Source organism: Lactuca serriola, chromosome 4, assembly GCF_051521515.1.
Source record: "Lactuca serriola cultivar US96UC23 chromosome 4, Lser_US96UC23_V15, whole genome shotgun sequence".
In the NCBI taxonomy this organism is placed as follows: domain Eukaryota; kingdom Viridiplantae; phylum Streptophyta; class Magnoliopsida; order Asterales; family Asteraceae; genus Lactuca; species Lactuca serriola.
The window spans coordinates 46,880,927-46,900,183 of record NC_136411.1 but is presented as its reverse complement, the minus strand read 5'-3'; the positions used below and the strand labels follow the sequence as shown (position 1 = coordinate 46,900,183).

General features: G+C 34.7%; 2 protein-coding genes across 5 annotated transcripts; one reads left to right on the top strand and one right to left on the bottom strand.

The window, feature by feature from the left end:
• Nucleotides 1-1,242: 1,242 nt before the first annotated feature.
• Nucleotides 1,243-5,061, bottom strand: LOC145101490 (uncharacterized). 4 transcript variants are annotated; one of them, XM_079038700.1, is made up of 4 exons: nt 4,895-5,061; nt 4,035-4,453; nt 1,672-3,600; nt 1,243-1,569 (listed from the first exon to the last, which is right to left on the bottom strand). In XM_079038700.1, the coding sequence occupies exons 2-4, from the start codon at nt 4,391-4,393 to the stop codon at nt 1,503-1,505; spliced, it is 2,355 nt and encodes a 784-aa protein (XP_078894826.1). In that variant the 5' UTR covers nt 4,394-4,453; nt 4,895-5,061; the 3' UTR covers nt 1,243-1,502. The 4 variants fall into 4 exon arrangements, with proteins under 4 accessions (XP_078894826.1, XP_078894828.1, XP_078894829.1 ...); XM_079038702.1 differs by having other exon boundaries at nt 4,035-4,448; XM_079038703.1 differs by having other exon boundaries at nt 4,035-4,395.
• Nucleotides 5,062-8,616: 3,555 nt separating this feature from the next.
• LOC145101489 (EH domain-containing protein 1-like) lies at nt 8,617-13,732 on the top strand. Its single transcript, XM_079038699.1, has 16 exons — nt 8,617-8,833; nt 9,078-9,157; nt 9,695-9,763; nt 9,848-9,905; nt 10,054-10,109; nt 10,197-10,239; nt 10,319-10,353; nt 10,441-10,566; nt 10,645-10,747; nt 10,818-10,867; nt 10,951-11,079; nt 11,161-11,412; nt 11,511-11,590; nt 11,663-11,789; nt 11,908-12,048; nt 13,325-13,732. Exons 1-16 carry the CDS (start codon nt 8,749-8,751, stop codon nt 13,508-13,510), a joined length of 1,620 nt encoding a protein of 539 aa, XP_078894825.1. The 5' UTR covers nt 8,617-8,748; the 3' UTR covers nt 13,511-13,732.
• Nucleotides 13,733-19,257: the final 5,525 nt, after the last annotated feature.

Below are 19,257 nucleotides of genomic sequence, written 5' to 3'. Positions count from 1 at the left end.
TGAGGACTTCAGGGCTCCAGCATATTCACCTAGGAATATTCATGATTAGGCTACATGCACTCCACAGGAGAAGTGCGGGAACAAATGCTCTAGTTGTCCTTCGAGACACTAGATGGGAAAATAGTCGACAAATCATTGGAACTATGGAAGTCGACCTCTCTGCAGGAATGCAACTAGTCTACATGTTCCCTGATATGGTCCTAAGTATCGAGGACTTCCATAATCATGTAGAAGTTGTCATACAAACTCATGGGTACGAAACTTGGCAAGGAGGCGAAAGTAATCTTTTGATTACAATAGCCATAACGGGTAGGCTATCAAACACTAGCTATATGGGATTCCAATATAATATAGAAAATGTTGTGGACCATCTCACAACAAATGGCATCACGTCAATTTCTGGTGAAAGGAGTATATAAGAGCTTGAAGGAATGAGCTGGAATCTAAAGCCATCTGAGCAAACATCAGTAAGTTTACCATCAAGAGTAGCGGTACATGAAAGGCTTAACAGATCATTCTGGTCAACAGAGTATCTTGCTGGTTGGGGGGTTCGGCGATATCTTTCAAATTGGAGGATGACGTTTAAACAAGGGCCATTATGTAATTTGTTACATGTGGCCGACAATCTTGATAATTATAAAGATACTTTTAACAAGTGGTTGGAACTTCTTAAAGACTTTTGAACATCCAAACAACTCGACTTTTGAAAACCCGTGATATAAATAAAAATGGGCACATTTGATACATATACTATTATTGTATACAGGAATAAATATAAATTTGTAAAAACATAGTTTCCGAGACTTCGGTCTATTTCAATAAACTTATAAAAACATTTGATACATATAAATATTTTTGTATACACATTAGCAATATATATATATACCCATAATAGCAATGTATTTGCATTGTTTTGCTGGTAGTAGCAATGTGTAACTCATAAAGTCCATTGCTATATCAATATAGAAATGTAAGTACGCTGTTATTATATTTAAAATAAATAAAAAAGTACATTGCCTAGATTGGTAGCAAGAGTAAAGTGTGTTGCTATTCACTCATAGCCATGATTAAACCAATTAAATAAAATAAATAAAAAAGTACATTGCCTAGATTGGTAGCAAGAGTAAAGTGTGTTGCTATTCACTCATAGCCATGATTAAACCAATTGCTTAAATAAACTGTGTGATAACAACGATTACAAATGTAAGATATTATCTTGAAATTCCCAAAAACACAAACAAGTATAAAAAAGAAACTATTGCAATTTCCATATTATTTCAAAAAGAATGGAAAAAAGAAACACCCTTTAAAGGTGTAAAAGTATAATCTAGGCCACCAAGTGTGCAATGAAATGCTATTGCTTCCTTATCAAAAGCCTCTTATCAACTCCTTCAAAGATCATAAACTAATCTATCCTAAAAATTTTACCTCAAAAAAACCAGGATGCCTATGAAATTACTATCTGACATTTACATTTAACCAACCATCAAATAAAAATTACGCTATAAATTCTGACCAATATCGATCGATGTCAACCCACTCACCTGCAAGTGACCTTCATGATCCTCTCTGAAACCAAAACAAATCCATTAATCACAAAAGATTAATAAATAAATTTTCAAAACAATGTAAACAGTATAATAAATGGAGCCTAAAGGAAGAAAGACATACTTGCATGATCTCTTATTGTGACCAAGGCCTTTACACTTCCCGCATTGAAGTTGACGTTTAAGAAAATCCGCGGGCCCAACCCGACCCGGTGCAACCTTCCGGATCTTTGTCCTGCCAGGTGTCCGAATCGTGGGTGGAGGCGTGACAACAATCGTCCCATCATCAAACTCAATATCCAATAACCTTTCGACATTTGGCACAGGATGAATCGAATCCGCATACGCCAATTGATATGTCTCAACATGAAAATACCTGGAGCAATGATCATACGCGCTCCTCCCATACGATTCAAGAACCGCAATCGCATGACAACAAGGCAACCCAGTAAGCAACCACCCTTTACAACTACAATCCCAATTCTCAATATCAACAACATCAATACTGTCACAAAATCGAACCTCAAATTTGCTTCCATGTGACCTCAAGATTTGAACCGAATGAGCTTTCATAATCTCATTCTTTAACTTCTCCTCCATCGAAGGAGTCAACCGGGTCATCCACTGAGTCGACTCCACTCTTCTTGTGTATATCAACTGCATCATTTTACCCCTCAACTCGTCGATCATTTGGGTTATTGGTAACTCGTTTGCTTCCGACACCCACGCGTAAAAAACATGACCGAAATTCGATGTCATATGATTATACCTTAAACCTCCAAAAAACGCGTTTGCCCAATGTTCCGGTTCACTACAAATAATCCAATTATAAGCTTCCGGAGATATCGCTTTGATGTCTTGTGTACATTTCTCAAAACCTTCGAGTTTTGTCGCGTGTGCAGCTGCGTATAAATCTTCAACCATTAACCTTCTTGCATCATGTGAAAAATGTCCTTTTAAATCTTTATTTAATTTCTCAGCTAAATAACCTAAACAATACGCATGATAACAATCCCCACCGAATATCTCCGGTAAAGATTCCCGCAAACCCTTCTGGAAATCCGCAACGAATGTAATCTGTATATGCCCGTGTGCCGCCACCGCGAGTTTCAATTCCGTTAAAAACCACCGCCAGTTATCGTCGGTTTCCTCATCAACCACCGCGAAAGCCACCGGAAAAACCCCGTCATCACCATCTGCCGCCGTGGCCGCCAGCAACATCCCTTGGTACCTCGAATTCAACGGCGTGCTATCGAGGAAAAGAAGCGGCCGACAACCTTGTACGAAACCGGACACCGAGGCGTGAAAAGAAACAAAAAGACGATGAAAACTCGAATTTTCCTTAGTAGTAAATGTAGCAAGACTCCCGGGATTTGTTTCCATTATTTTCTCACAAAAAAACGGTAACTCGTTATACGCGTCTTTATAAGATCCTAGAAGCTGTTCACGTGCGTATTCTTTCGCGCGTCTTGCTTGGGAATAATTAAGCTCGATTCCATAATCACGTTTGAGATCATTAGCAATGTCTTTGGGCTTAATTTTGGGAGAGTCTTTTACTTTTTCTTTTATTAAATTTCCAACCCAACTTCTTGTAGCTCGAAACGCGGGTTTTATTGTGCCACCTTGGCAAGTATGAGTTGGTCTCATTGTTTTGATGCAGACTAATTGTGTTGTTGAAAGTCTTGATGCATGGATACGCCATGGACAGCTTTCTGATTTGCATTTAACAGTGACACGTTGGTTTTCGTTTTTTTTGTAGACATAGTTGAATCCATGTGCGATTGAATACTTTCTTAGGGCTTCCCGGAATTCAGCTAAGGAATGGAATCGTTGACCAACTCCGGTTATGAGATTCTCCCATTGTTTTGCAGCTATAGGGGGTTCGTTGTCGGTTGTGGACATGGGGAAAGGGTTGATGGGAATTGGAGTGATGTCGTTTGTTGTTTCTATGTCAATGACTTCGTTTAGAGGGACTAAATTGGTTTGACTTTGACCAAGGTCAACGGATGGCACGAGAGCTCCCATGTCTGTTTCAACCGGTTTCTTTTGTGGTCTACACGTGTTTGATAATATAAACTCATTAGAAAAGGTAACAAATGGTTAGATTCTATTCCTTGAACGGAAATTCAATTTAAATCTGCTTTCCGTTTCCACTATCTTACGTGACAAACATAAACATGTTATGGGAACTCTTTTAGGCTGCGTTTGTTATACAGGACAGGACTGGACAACATATCTAGGGCTTGTTTTTTATGATGAGAATGAGGAGGGTATTTATGTCTTTTCCACAGAGGACCGACATAAACTTAGGGGTGTCTGCATGTGTATCTGATTAATCAGTTTCATAATAGCAAATTAGCAATATATTAGCTGTGTTTCCAAGACTAATTTAAAGGCACATAACACTACCTTAAACACTACACATTGTCATATACAAATAATAAGCATGCTCATGAAACTCTTTAAAATATTGGATAATGAAATTACCTGCGAGCAGGCTGCTTCTTCTTGGGAGTTTTAGCAGGTGGGGATTCTTTCATTATAAAGACCTCTAGCTGATCAGATTCCTTGTAGTAGTTGACCATTCGATGAAAATCCTTATCTTTTGATACAGTAATGAGATTCTTGTTGTTCCCTGGTAAGAAGTACTTCACTAGCATCCCATCTACAGAAGAATCGATAGTTTCAGCGATCTCTTGTTTGAAACCACTGAACTGCATGTTCTCATCTAGGTCAACAGCATAGGCTTCCCCACCAATATATGACATTGATCCATCTTCATTCGTTTCAAATTCACCTCCGTAGTGGCAAATAGCTATCGTCTTCTTTGATGGCACGATTGCCATCTCTGTAATTTTAATAAGTCAATCTGATTCGTTTTTACTGAACGGATATACAGAACTGACCTAATTCAGAATCAGAAGTCAAAGAAAAAAAATTCAATCGTTTACGGTATCAAACGATTAATTCAACCTTAAAAGCTTGAAAGTTAAACCCCATCCTCACGATTAAATCTTAAAAGTTCAATGCCACATTCACGACATACAATATGAAACAAGATAGTAATATCAAAAACACGAAACAGAGTAACAGATAATAAGAAGCGGTCGAAATCATAAAAAGTCAAACCCTAGAAATCGGTGATGCAAAAACAAAACACAGATGGGAGACGGCCTCAATTGTTGAAAATCAAACACTGTTGGAGCTGATCTTGAGTATAGTCGACTAATCATGATTGAGGGTGGGAAACCAATTTCGGAAATAGGGTCCGTACTCCGTACAGAGATTACAGTTAAATAAAGGAAATTGAATGATCGAAAGGGGAGGGAAAGAGAAATACGAAATACCTGTGTGTAGTGGAAGTACGAAACACTAAATATTTTCTGATCTGCCCTTGGAGATTTGCAATTGCAGGTAGGGCTACACTCTGAGGGGGGCGACAGAAAGGATTGGAGAAAGATGAAGGAAGAGAGACGCATGTATTGAAGCTCAGGGGGTGCAATAGCCCAACTTTCCTATTTATATCGACTTTTTATGTTTATGTTTATGGTAAGTTAAATGCAATTGTATTTGTAGGTGTTTAAATCGATTTATGTAGGAGGTGGCTTTTTAAGCAATTTATATAAACTTATTTATAGCCTTCAATTGGTCTATATAATGGGTAGTGATTTTTCATACCCATTTATGAAATCATCTCCTCCAAAATTTTTTTTACCATTTATGAAATCATCATCCTCTATAATAAATAAAGATTTTTTTTGTGTCATGTTATATTTTTTATAATTTTGCCACATAATTTTATAGTTATTTAAAATTAATTTTTATTCCACTTGTCATTTTATGATTTTTTTTTATTTTAATAGAATATAGATAATGTTTAAATACAATAATAAATGCATATCAATTTCATTAATAAACTTTTCTTTTAATTTCAAAATTAGTAAATTAAAGATTCATAATTTTCTTTATTTATTTGTCTAAATTGTTTGTTTAAATTTAAAAGAGAAAAAAAACACTTTAATTTTTATAATTCAATATTTTCTTATTTTTCTTATAGATTCATCCTTCTCAAATATTTAGAATTTTATATTTTTTTTATATAAACTTATGTAATACATGGGTCTCACACGTAGTAAAATAACAAATTGATAAAATATTAGAACCAATTAAAGGAATACTTTGTATGCATCATAAAATTACAAATGCCATTAGTTATCCGATTTTCTTTTGTTTTGTATACACTATTATATTTTGGAAAAAAGTTATGTTTTTTTTCCCTTGGCCGGATCAATAGTTTAAGATGGTGTGTCGGTTTGGCTAACATGATTTTTTTTTCTTGCCATGTCACCAACATGTATTTTAAAATGTTGGGGTAAAAACTTTCGATAAACACACATAACTTTAATTGTTAAATGCAAGAAATAAATAAATAAATAAATAAATATATATATATATATATATATATATATATATATATATATATATAGAGAGAGAGAGAGAGAGAGAGAGAGAGAGAGAGAAAGAAAGGTTATATGAAAAAAAAACAAAAAACCCTAAAAATCATAAAAATTACTTAAATATCACTAAACTTTTTTTTTTTTGATTTTATACATAAAAAAAATCGCAGCTTTTTTAAAATTTTGCTGAAAAAAAAAATAAAAAATTGATTTCCTTTTTTTTGGTTTTTTTTTTCAAAAAAATGTTAGTGGAAATTTATAAAAACTTGCGAATTTTCATAATATAAAATAAAAAAAGTATTTTTTATGCATTCTTAGGGTTTTTTTTAGGGTTAGGGTTAAGTTTATGTGAGATCACTATATTTTGTGAGACAGGGAGACACAATCCTAGCCATTCATTTTGTAGATAAAAAAAAAATTTAATACAAAATAATTGAAAATTTTCGAATTTTTTTAAAAATATTATTTTCGTCACTTTTTTTATCCAAAAAAATAAAATAAAAATAAAAACAAATAAAAAAGATTACCGGTTTTTTGAAATATCAGTGAAAAATTCTAGTACACTATTAGAATAATTTACATATCTGACAAATGTACTAGAACACTAAAATATTTTTACATTCTAAAAATCACATTGGAATATTTACAGTGTAATATTCTATTAGAATATTTCACGTATTTAAAAAAACGGTAATTCTTTTATTTTTTTATATATTTTTAGGTAAAGAAAATGACGAAAATAATAATTAATTTTTTTTGTTGGATTTTTTCTTTTCTTTTGCATTTTAAAATTATTTTTAGGTTGCGTCTCACGGTCTCACAAAATTAACATGATCTCAAATAAACCTAAACACACACACATATATATATATATATATATATATATATATATATATATATATATATATATATATATATATATAATACCGTTGTACTTTTATATTTTTTTTATAACATGTACTTCAAAATTAATTTTAATTAGTACATTATACTTTGATAAATATAGTCATTAGAGCAACAGATAACATGTTGATTCGAATTATGATGATATAACACACATTAACATGTTTTTATGACATAACAAAAAGAGTTATTTCGCTCATCAATCATATGCCCTGATGCTTAAGGAGAAGTCTTGAGTTCAACTCTTGCCTTCAACGTCTCTTTCTCTTTCATTTCAAGCTATTATATTTTTAAATACTTGTGGGGTTGACCGACTAATGACTAAACGTATATCATAACGTAAATGAAGGAGTTAAATGCAAACTAAAAAATATGTCCCAATATATGATTGTAATTGATGATTGGACAAGAGCCCACAAATAGAAGGTTTTCCAAACAATAATGGCATAAAGAACAAAAAGAAAGTTAGGCTTAAAACATAACAAAGCCATATAAATAATGGCTTTGAGGTAATAGCTTGTAGATTAATAAGAAATCATTATCTTTGTATATATTGTTACAAATAGTTGCACAATTTTATTTTTTTGAATAACAAGACTTCATATAAAAAAAGATTAACAAGGAGCTAAAAAATACGAAGACATAATTAGATTTTTCAACCAATCAATACAATTAATCATAGCCTTAAAGTTATTAAAGGAAAACCAACGAAAAGAATATTCGATAATATTAATAAAAATTAATTGATTCTTATGTTTAGGTGATCAACTCCAAATAGTTGCATAAATAAACATTTAATTCAAAATGTAAGTAGTTTTTCATGACTATTTTGTATAGGGTTATTTCGGTTTTTGATTTGTACAATTTTATAAAAAATCGACGAAACTTAGATTTAAGATTTTTTTACGTGTTTAATGTTAAATAAACGAAATTTAATTTCATCAAAATCTTACATATTTGATGGATTTCTTCATTTATAAAGAGAATAGAAGAGATTCAATATCAATTTTTATTAAATGATTAAAATTCAGTAGTATAGTAGTTTAATAGTTACTATTTATCTATCAAGTTTGTAATATACACTTATGGTTACTCTATATCTATCAATTTCACCTTTAATTTAACTTTTTCGTTATATATTATCCAAGTATGACAAATTTATATCTTTCCAATTCACTATAGAAATTAATGACATACTAGGGATGTTAAATCAAAATCTAAAGTCTTAATGGATAGTTGATTTTTTATTATTGAAAAGACCGTTGATTTAAAGCATATATAATATACAATTGTATTATTTTATGAGTATTAAGATACATAAATTTTTAACGATGTATATGAAAACTAACGTATAACAATCTAGAAAATGTAAAATAAGGAACTTTAAATTATTTTTTGTAAAACAATACACAAAGCCTATTATATACTTTACACTATATGAAAAGCATGCCAAATATAATCTAATTATTAAGAAAACTAAATTAAATTCACTCACCAAATGATTTAAATTAAATCATAATATTTTAAAGGAAAAAAAAACATATATGTAGTTCATATACATTTTATCTGAAAAATAATTAATAAAGTTTATAATATATTTACTCCGATTTTTAAAAGTAAAAACAAAATGGCATAACTGAAATTATTCACTCTTACGGACCGAGAAATAGAAAAGACTGAGCGGTTGACGACGATGTCTAATAACTGAACCAACAACACAGAAAGCGCAAATATGCGTATTCAAATTTCCAAACCCCAAATGTTGTAACTAAAAACCCTCAACTACAAGAGTAGATCATTTGCCATCAATGAATTGGTGCTTTTGCAGTTTATAGAAGAAAATGGTGAATGTATCGGGTTCGATCGCTTCTTGTTCGAAGGAGCATCAAAAAATCTATCAAAAATGGTTCGACTATGTTGATTCAGGTTCTAATTTCATCTGATTTTGTTTATGCTTGTATATATCCACGTAACTAACTCACTCAAATCTATAGCTTTGGTTAATTGGCCTCATTTGCGTTTGTTTGGCTACATATAAATGAGCGATATACGTAGCCGTTCAATCCGTGCATCTATGTTGAAATTGCTACTGAATTCGCTGTATATGATTTAATCACAAGAACAGATTTCGTTCTATAGTAAGCATATGTTTGTGTGTTTTAATGTGTAGATGGTGATGGTCGGATAACAGGAGATGATGCAACGAAGTTTTTTGCTATGTCGAATATTGAAAAACCTGATCTTAAACAGGTGAAGACACTACTATTGCTCACAAATCATGGACTTGGTTTGATGCGTTGAATTTTGATCCTGTAATTTACATAGCTTTGGATGGGGGTTAAGTTTGCTGGTCTTTTATCTGTTTTTGAGCGTATAACATTCATATGATTGATGCTGAAACGGACTGTAGCTGTTGACGCATACTCTATAGTCTATTTGCTACCTGTATTCACTATACATGTTGCTTTATCTTAGGGTTTTATGAGGTTTAGTAAAATTTGCTACCATATAGTCGTTCTTATGCTGTAACTATGCTGAATTCAGAAGATAATATAATTAATTGTTGGGAATATTCCTATGCTCCTTAAAGTGTATGGTATAAAATATGAATCTAATCATGATATTGATCTCTGTATATGCCTATTTGCACAAGGGACCAGTGTATTATTGTGCTGTCAAATTTGATTGAATGAATGCCCCCTTAAGATATGCCATCCCTAAAAAAGATAGTTCTTTTTTGCATTCGAAGGTTTTGTTCTTTGATCACTGTTATTGTGCTTTTTGAAGATTTGGACAATTGCAGATTCCAAGCGTCAAGGATTTTTAGGTTTTACAGAGTTCATCACTGCCATGCAGGTATGTCTTCTTTCTTCTTTTTTGTTCTTGCAATATTCACACTATCATCTCACTTAAATTTGATGTTGTTGTTTTGCTTGACAGTTGATCTATCTAGCACAAACAGGACATGAAATAAATGCAGATTTAATGAGAACTGATGGTATGTGAAATTGTGAATCTATCTATACAAATTACTTGTACTCATTTCATAGCAACTCTTGAGATTATATTACTTCTTTCTTATGGGCAAATACCTTATGGATGTTTGCTACTGATATTCTATATCATCCTTGTTTTGTGTTTGATAGTTGATCTGGAGCTTCTGCAGCCTCCATTAATGGAAGGCTTGGGTTTACTTCTGGAGGTAAGCATCCATTTCTGTTTTGATATCTATCATTCATATTATAAATCCTTTTTCTTGTATTGATGCTTTATCCTTCTTCATCCCCAGAATCATAGTGGTTCACTAACCAATCATCCCTCCGAAACAAATGGTTCGTACACCTCTCATTTTGATGTCAAAAAAAGTTATAAACCTTTTCTTATTCTGTTATTTGCTTTGATTTGATGTAGGCATTATGTCATTTGAGTACGTGTCACCAAGGAAGGTAGGTTTTCACACATCCAGTTAATATTTCCATATTCTTATCACTGATAATAGTTAAACATTCTATTCTATTTCCTTTCCTTTTCAGACACCTCTTCACACACCTCGTGACAAAGTCACATCTATAATTGATGGGTTGAAAAGATTGTACAATGAAAAGCTAAAGCCACTAGAGATTGCTTACCATTACAATGATTTTGGATCTTCATTATTGGTAAGAATTTAAAAAGTATCTTTTTGTCTTTCATACAAATCTGTTTAAAAGTGTTTTGATCATCATCATCAAATGCAGTCAGATACGGACTTTGATGCAAAACCTATGGTAATGCTTCTTGGTCAGTACTCAACTGGGAAGACAACATTTATTAAGCATATTCTTAAATGCAACTACCCAGGTGAGTTAATTTATTTACATTGTCAAAATAAATATAACATTTCTTTATAATCTTTCTTTTACATGAACAGGAGCTCACATTGGACCAGAACCTACAACCGACAAATTCATTGTTGTGATGGTGATATTACACATCTTATCATCATTTTTTTCTGTTTATTTCCATTTTCTTTTTTATTCTTGTTGTTGAATAACTGTTTGTAGGGTGGACCCCATGAGGTAACCATACCTGGAAACACAATTGCTGTACACGCAGATATGCCTTTCACTGCCCTTGCTACATTTGGAGGCACATTTCTATCCAAATTTGAATGTGCTCAAATGCCACACCCTGTAAGCTAAGTTTACTCTACACATTTAATTTTCACTAATTGCGTTTTAAGTGTATTTACGAATTTACCCCTGTACCTGTAGCTCCTGGAGCACATGACCTTTGTTGACACCCCTGGAGTTTTATCTGGAGAAAAGCAACTCACACAAAGAAGCTATGACTATGCTGGGGCGATAAAGTGGTTTTCACACAGATGTGATATTATTCTTCTTCTGTTTGACCCTACAAAACTTGATATCAGTGATGAATTCAAACGTGTGATTTGGTCTTTACGTGGTCAAGATGATAAGATCCGAGTTGTTCTTAACAAGGCAGATCAAGTTGATACTCCACAAGTAAGTACTAAATGACCATCTTGCCCTTACATTCTAACAAACAATTTTAACAATATTCATAAATTTTAACGTGCTTCCTTTTTGTTTTTGTATTGAAGTTGATGCGAGTTTATGGTGCATTGATGTGGTCACTTGGAAAAGTGCTCAAAGCACCTGAAGTTGCACGCGTTTACATTGGGTACGTATGTTTTCCACCATTTTATTAAGGAAAAAAGAAAAATTCAATTTCTAATAAAAGTTATGTCAACAGGTCATTTAATGACAAACCAATTAATGAAGAATTGGTGGATCCCAAGAGCAAGGAGCTTTTTGAGAAAGAACAGGATGATATCCTTGTAGACTTGAAAGACATTCCAAAGAAGGCTTGTGATCGTCGGGTATGGTATCAAATAAAATCTATATGGTCTTTTGATTAGAATCTAAAAATAAATAATATATATATATATATATATATATATATATATATATATATATGTATATTTTTTCTTTTTTCAGATTAATGAATTTGTTAATCGTACTCGAGGCGCCAAGATACATGCCTACATAATCAGCCAGTTGAGAAAAGAGATGCCCATTCTGGGTAAATCTAAAGCTAAGCAGAGACTTATGAAGAATCTTCAAGATGTTTTTACAAAGGTAATAAATAAAACTAACAACACATCACATGATAATGATAATATTAGAGTAAATTACATATCTGGTCCCTGAGTTTAGCTTATTTTTGCAATTTTGGTCCTCATTTGAGGTTCATTTAACAGTTTTTTGGTCCATGTTCCACAAAAAATCTCTACTTTTGTCACGAGTATAACTGATTTTTTGCAATTTTGGTCCCAACCGTAGTCTTTTTCTTGGGATAGGGATCAACAACGTAATAAAACTTCAAATAAGGACCAAAATTAAAAAAAAAATAGCTATACTCATGGTCAAAAATGTAATTTACTCATTTTTCGAGTAAATTATATTTTTTGGCCCTTGAGTATGCTGAATTTTACATTTTCGGTCCCAAAAAGTTTTCTCTTGCAATTTTGGTCCTCATTTGAAGTTCATGCAACGTTTTTGGTCCATGTTCCACGAAAAATCACTATTTTTGTCACGAGTATAGCTATTTTTTTGCAATTTTAGTCCCAACCATAGTCTTTTTCTTGCGATAGGGACCAACAACGTTAAAAAAATCAAATAAGGACCCAAAATTGAAAGAAAAAAAAAATCAGCTATACTCAGGGGTTAAAACGTAAATTACTCATTTTTCGAGTAAATTACATTTTTGGCCCCTGAATATAGCTGAATTTTGCATTTTTTGGTCCCAAAAGTTATCTCCTGCAATTTTGGTCCTCAATTGAGGTTCTTGTAAGGTGTTTTGTCCGTGTTTCTAGAAAGATTACTTTATTTTGTCAAGAGTATAGCTGATTTTTACAATTTTGATCCCAAGCATCAAGTCATTTTCTTGGAAGAGGTACCAAAAACGTTAAAAAAAGTCAGATAAGGATCAAAATTGCAAGAAAAACTTATTGGGGAAAAGATTGGAAAAATCAGCTATACTCGGGGTCCAAAACAGTAATTTGATAGTTTTTATAATAAATTACATTTTTTGGTTTCTGACTATAGCTGATTTTTTGATCCCAAATAAATTTGGTCCTGATTGTCTTAGAAGTTAGAACAAGGACCAAAAAACGTTACAAAACCAGAAAACCTAAGTTAAGGACCAAAATTGCAAAAGAAAGCTTTTTGAAATGAAAATTTCAAAATCAGCTATATACCGAGGACCAAAAATGTAATCTGCTGTAACTTTTCTGTGGTGTGGAAAATCAAGACATGTAATGGTAACACCATATCCTGATTGATTTATAAATTATAAAAAACGTGAGCCACATGATAATGATAATTTGGTAAACAAAACATATGTACAATACAGGTTGAAAAGGAGTTTCATGTGCCAACATGTGATTTTCCAGACGTGGAGCAATTTAGGCAGGTTCTTGGTGCATATAACTTTGATAAGTTTGAGAAACTGAACCCAAAGATGATTGAGGCCGCAGATGACATGATTAGATACGACATTCCACACCTCCTAAAAAACTTCAGAAATCCTTACGAATGAGCCAAATAATTACAATTACCTGCATAACTTTGATTAGTTTCTTCTTTCAAACCCTTCCCTTTATATGCATGCACAGATGAACTGAACACTTATATCGTGGATTTCTCATCCACTTAAATGTTTTGTTTTTGGTACTAGATCTGGGTTGCTTAAACCTAGCTTCCCAATATTCTGTTGTGATGGACACTGAATGGAAAATACCATGTCAAAATAATTTTCTTTCTTCTTGGCTCTTCTTTAGTTGCCAAATTAACTAAAACTTGGACTCGATATATAGTACATCCACAAAAACATATTTTTTGTATTTAGTAAAAAGTAAAAACATTTTATCCAAATTATATGTTTGTATTAGCTTTTGAATGTTTCATGCTTGTTTGTGAAGACTGTTCTTCTACTTCTCAACTTTAACTATAAAAATCATACCATTGTGTGTACATAAAATGGAATAAGCAACCATTCTTGATTCCTAATCCAAAATTAGAGATCTATCCATCTTAATTCACACAAAGGAAATCATCTCACTTCTTCCCTTTCGTCCTTAAGCCTCAAGAGCAACAAACCCTAAGGGAGCACACAGCCATAGGTTTTTTGGGGGAGGTACCGGTACCTCCAAGTTGTGCTTCCGTGACATCTGCAAGCTCATGTGGGTTCATTAGAGAACCATTATTAATAAAGGAATCAAGGAACCAATCCAAAATATTGAAATTTAAAGCGATTAACTGCAAAAGAAAAAGGTTGTAGATTTTTACAATAGACGCAAATGCACCAGATTATTACAAAAACCACTTTTTTTTTTTTTTAGTTTAATTTTTTCAGGCCATGTTTTTTATCAAAAAAAAAAAAAAAACGAATATACCATTGTTCATAATTTTTCGTCCTCTTTCCATGGAGATCCATATTGATATATAAAAAATGATTTTTTTTTTCAAAAAACTCACTTCATTTTCTTTGTTTGTTGAAAAGTAGATCTATTTTTAAACATAGATTCATATTGATGTTAAAAAAAATCGATATTTCAATTCAGATTAATATTGTGAACCTGTTCAAATTTACATTATGAACATTCTCAGATTCACAGTGTGCATAATAGTAAGTCAGATTCACAATGTGAATCCGGACTGATCGAACTTTTTCACATTGTGTGTTGGACCAACCCCTACAGCCCCTGAACAAAATAAGAAAGAAAAGAAGGAAGTGTTCCCTGTTGTTGCTGCAAACGAAAAGAAAAGGAGAAACCAGATGGAAACTTTTCTTTAACCTGGACTCAACCACACTATATTAATCAAAAGCAACTGGCTATAAATAGCCTACAAAAAAACTAACGGGAATCTGATACTACACATACCCATAACTTCAATAAACCCATGACCCATTTCAAGATTACTCAACAATCAACCCCTTAATCTTGACATGAATCTGATTTTTCAAAGTAGTGCTTCTGGCTCATTATCATCTTGAATCAAATTAGCTTCTTCTTTTATTTCTTTCTAGGACACTCAGCTGCATAGTGTCCATATTCTTGAAAATTATAACATTTAATATGTCTTTTATCTCGATACATACCTTGCTCCCTTCGATCTTCATAGCTTTTAAATTAGCCATCTCGACCTCTACCACGACCTCTTCCTTGACCCCGACCTCTTCCTTGTCCAAATTGATCTTGACTAAAGTTTCCACGCTTGGTTCTCTCTTCCCATTCCTCTTTTGACAGTAAAAGTTTGTTTTGATTTTGATCATTATCATCTTCATCAAGAACCTTGATTTTCTATTCATATGCCTTCAACCTTCCCACAGCTTCCTCAAGTGACATGTCCTCTATCTCAGAGTATTGCTCAATGGATGCAACAATCCGCAAAAACTTCTTAGGAACCGAATTTAGTAGCTTTCTTACAATTATCTCATTCTCCAAGCTGGACCCAAGACTCTTGAATTTGGATGCAATCTCACTAAGTTTCCCCAAAAACTCATCAATCGTGTCACCCTCTTTCATCTTCAACATCTCTAGCTTGGTTCTAAGTGTTTGAAGTCTTGCCTTTTGAACTCTTTTGGCTCCCAAATACCGCACACAAAGCGCTTCCCACACATCTTTTGCATCCTTATGCTTAGCCACTTGAAGCAATATATCTTCAGGTAGAGTTTGAAACACAAATGCTCTTGCCATTAGATTTTTCTTTGCCTCTACCGCTTTTCCCGTTTCCAGATCAACCGTTTCCCATAAGCCGTATGCTTGTAAGATCGACTCCACCATAATCGACCAACTTGTATAATTTGTAGTTGTTAACTTGGGGCATTGCAGCGGGATACTTTGACTGGTCACGGGTACAACTTCACTTGATCCTCCCAGGTTTGTTGTTGGCATCTTCCCTAACTTGACCCTTTCTTCTTGTACGGAGCCAACCAACACAGATCACTCTCTTTCTTATTGCACAGAACCAACCAACACTTGAGTTATTTCTGATATATTTTTTTTTGCAAACCACCGATACACACTTGCTACATACTTGCAGGTGTACCAAAACCTTGTTTTCTGATCTTCTTCCTCACTTTGTCTAGCTTCTTCACATAGATTTCTTCACCATATAGGTTTCTGTCTTCTTCACCCAGACCTTGAATTCAACACACAACACTTTCTTATCACACAACTTTTTCTTCACACAGATCAAAACGAAAAACCAATCACACAGATTGTAACACCCAAAAAATTCAAGCCAATTTTAACTTTTAAAAACATTTCAAATCCATTAACTATTATAAGCTTGTTTTCAAAATGTATCATATCAGAGTATCCCAGAAACAAAGTCATAAAAAGTGAGGAGTTATATGATCACGCCTTTGCCTTGCCATGATCCCCTGAAGTACCTGAAACAATAAACTGAAACTGTAAGCCCGAAAGCTTAGTGAGTTACCCCCAAAATACCGATACACATACAGTCCACATAAGGATATCAACAATATCATAACATTACAAACTAAACAGAACAGAACGTAATGGGTCAACAACTTTACAGACTGGAATACCCCTGGGCCCACAGTGTGAGTCTGGAATGCCTACCGAGTCCTCAGCTCACACCTGGATTGCCACTGAGCCCTCAGTACAAGTCTGGAATGCCTACCGGGCCCTCAGCTTGTATCTGGACAGCTCCCGAGTCCTCAGTATGAGCCTGGAATGCCTACCGGGCCCTCAGCTCATATCTGGAATACTCTGGGGTTTGTTGGCTACCGCACGGAGCAGTACAACCTCAACCCATCCCACATAACATGTCGACATGTAACAGATAAATGCACATACAGGTAATCAATCAGTATCACAGGTAGTCCTACCGACCTACCAAACTAGCATAACAACTGGCATACATTACTAACTCAAACTCAACATATTAGTAACTACTAAGATATCGAATCCAATGGGCCGGCCTTGGTGCCTTAGACCCCTCAGTATAGTGAAGATAACTAACCTGGCATTGCTGAAGTCCCGCAGATAAAACTCCAGCTGCTGGTTGACAGGTTCCCGAACTGTCAACATCAAACAATAACCAATTAATAATTGGGTTCTAAGCCCAAGGTCCAACTCACACTATAAAAGTCCAAAAATCCAATAATGGGCCAAAGCCCAACATATGGTCTAATCTTCCAAATTGGGCCCAAACCTCTTCATGGTCTTTCCTTAAGGCCCATCCAATTATTCCAATCCAATTCCTATGGCCCAATATCACATAATCATAAAGGCCCAAACTATGGCCCATCTATGGCCCAATTTTCTAAATTGGGCCCCAGTCCTCACACGGGCCTTATCCTAAGGCCCATCTAATTACTTTAGTCTATTAACTTGTTCTTTGATGGTCCATCAATAGTCCAATCGTCAAAGCCCAATAAGAAGGCCCAACTCAAGACCCATGTAAAATTAGGGTTTCACATAAAATGATAATTAGGGTTAAGTGTTTCTCACTTAACCCATTAAGGACTTAATCCATTAAGTCTCTCACTTTACTAAATAAGTCTTATGATGTGATTGGGCTTAATACCTAAGTCCATTCCATTAGCCTAAATGTGGGTCCCGATAAGTCCAAGCCCATAATCCCAAAATTAGGGTTTTTCACATGAAATGATGATTAGGGTTAAGTGTTCCTACTTAACCCATTAAGGACTTAATCTACTAAGGACTTAATCCATTAAGTCCAATATTGCTTTTAGGTTAATTATGCCAATGATTATTATTTAATATTTCAAGTTATTAAATAATCTCGTGTGTGTCCCGATTAATTTTCAACATTAGGGTTTTCCAAACCCTAATTAAGGTTTCCTACCCAATCTTGGCCCATTAATCAATTGGTTGGGCTTTTAGTTCACTTTTAGCCTCATTGGGCCCACTAGGGTTTCTTTGGGCCCATTAGGGTTTCTTTGATCCCACATTGTCCAAACATCCCCCAAACGAGGTCCAAACGCAATCAAAGCACATCGCCACCCGACACGGTGGCCGGTGGCAGCTGGAGGCGGCAACCACCACCATACGGTGGTGGTGACGGATTTTCTTTTCCATTATTCCATTTTGTTACAATTTACAACACCATCCAATTAACACACACTCACACATACTAATAAACACATACTAAGTACACACACAGTCGCATCGTGGCGGCAAGTGGTGGTAAATGGCGACAGCCACCATGGCTGGCAGCCATGGTGGTTCCCATACAATTTCTGACCTACAGAAAACATGCACACATAAACATTTACACGACCTCTGTTGTGAAATAACCCAGCCACCCACCTGGCGGCGATGGTAGCACAAGGAATTCGGCAGCAGCAGCGGTTGACGGGTCCTAACAGCCACAAAGAAGAAAGTAGACGGAGCCACAGCAGCGACGCAACGCCGGAACAGAGACGGAGAAGGGAAAGAAAAGCACGACAGGGAGGTGGTGGCGACGGAATGCTTGAAATCGTCCGACAGTGATGTCGCTCATTCAACCCATCATAGCCTCGTCGTCCCAACATCTTCGACTTGTTGGACTCCCTCTCGCTGGCAGCAAACGTGGTGGGAGTCTGGTGGTCGCTATCGGCGGTGGTCAACAGCTCTCGGGGCTCAAAACGTCTAGCAGCCACGCTGTGGCGGTACCCGGTGGTTACGATGGGCGAATGGCGATGGAACAGTGGTAGTAACCGCCCAAGCCGGAAGACGGTGCGATCGTTGGTGGTTTCCGATCTCTCTGATGATGGTGGTGAGGAGTGGCGTAAGGAGGCTGTGCGGCGGCTGGAAGAGGGAGGCACAAGGATGGAGGGTGACGACTACTCATATCTTTAGGGTTAGGGTTTGAGAGAGGATGTCACACCCCCAAACTAAGGATGGCGGAAACGTCCGGGGGTGGAGGACTTCATGTATAGTATCACAACAACGTGTATAATAGTGCTCAAAGTAAATACAACCATCATAAATATAATTGAAAAAGTTACACCAATGTATATGTTTACATATTTCAAATCAATTACATTATGATGACAAAATGAACTGTTTGACGATTTATCATCCCATCCTCAAAACGCTGTTGATTTCCTGTTTCACTGAATTCCTGAGAATACAAGTAGTTTTGAAAAAGTGTCAACACAAAGGTTGGTGAGTTCATAAGTTTTTGAGATAAAGAGTTTGGAAACCGTTCTTTGTAATGTGTTGTGTGTCACCAAGAAAAATCTAATATTTTCCTTTAAAAAGTTATGTGGTCCTAAATACCAGGACTGAAAATGAACAAGTATTT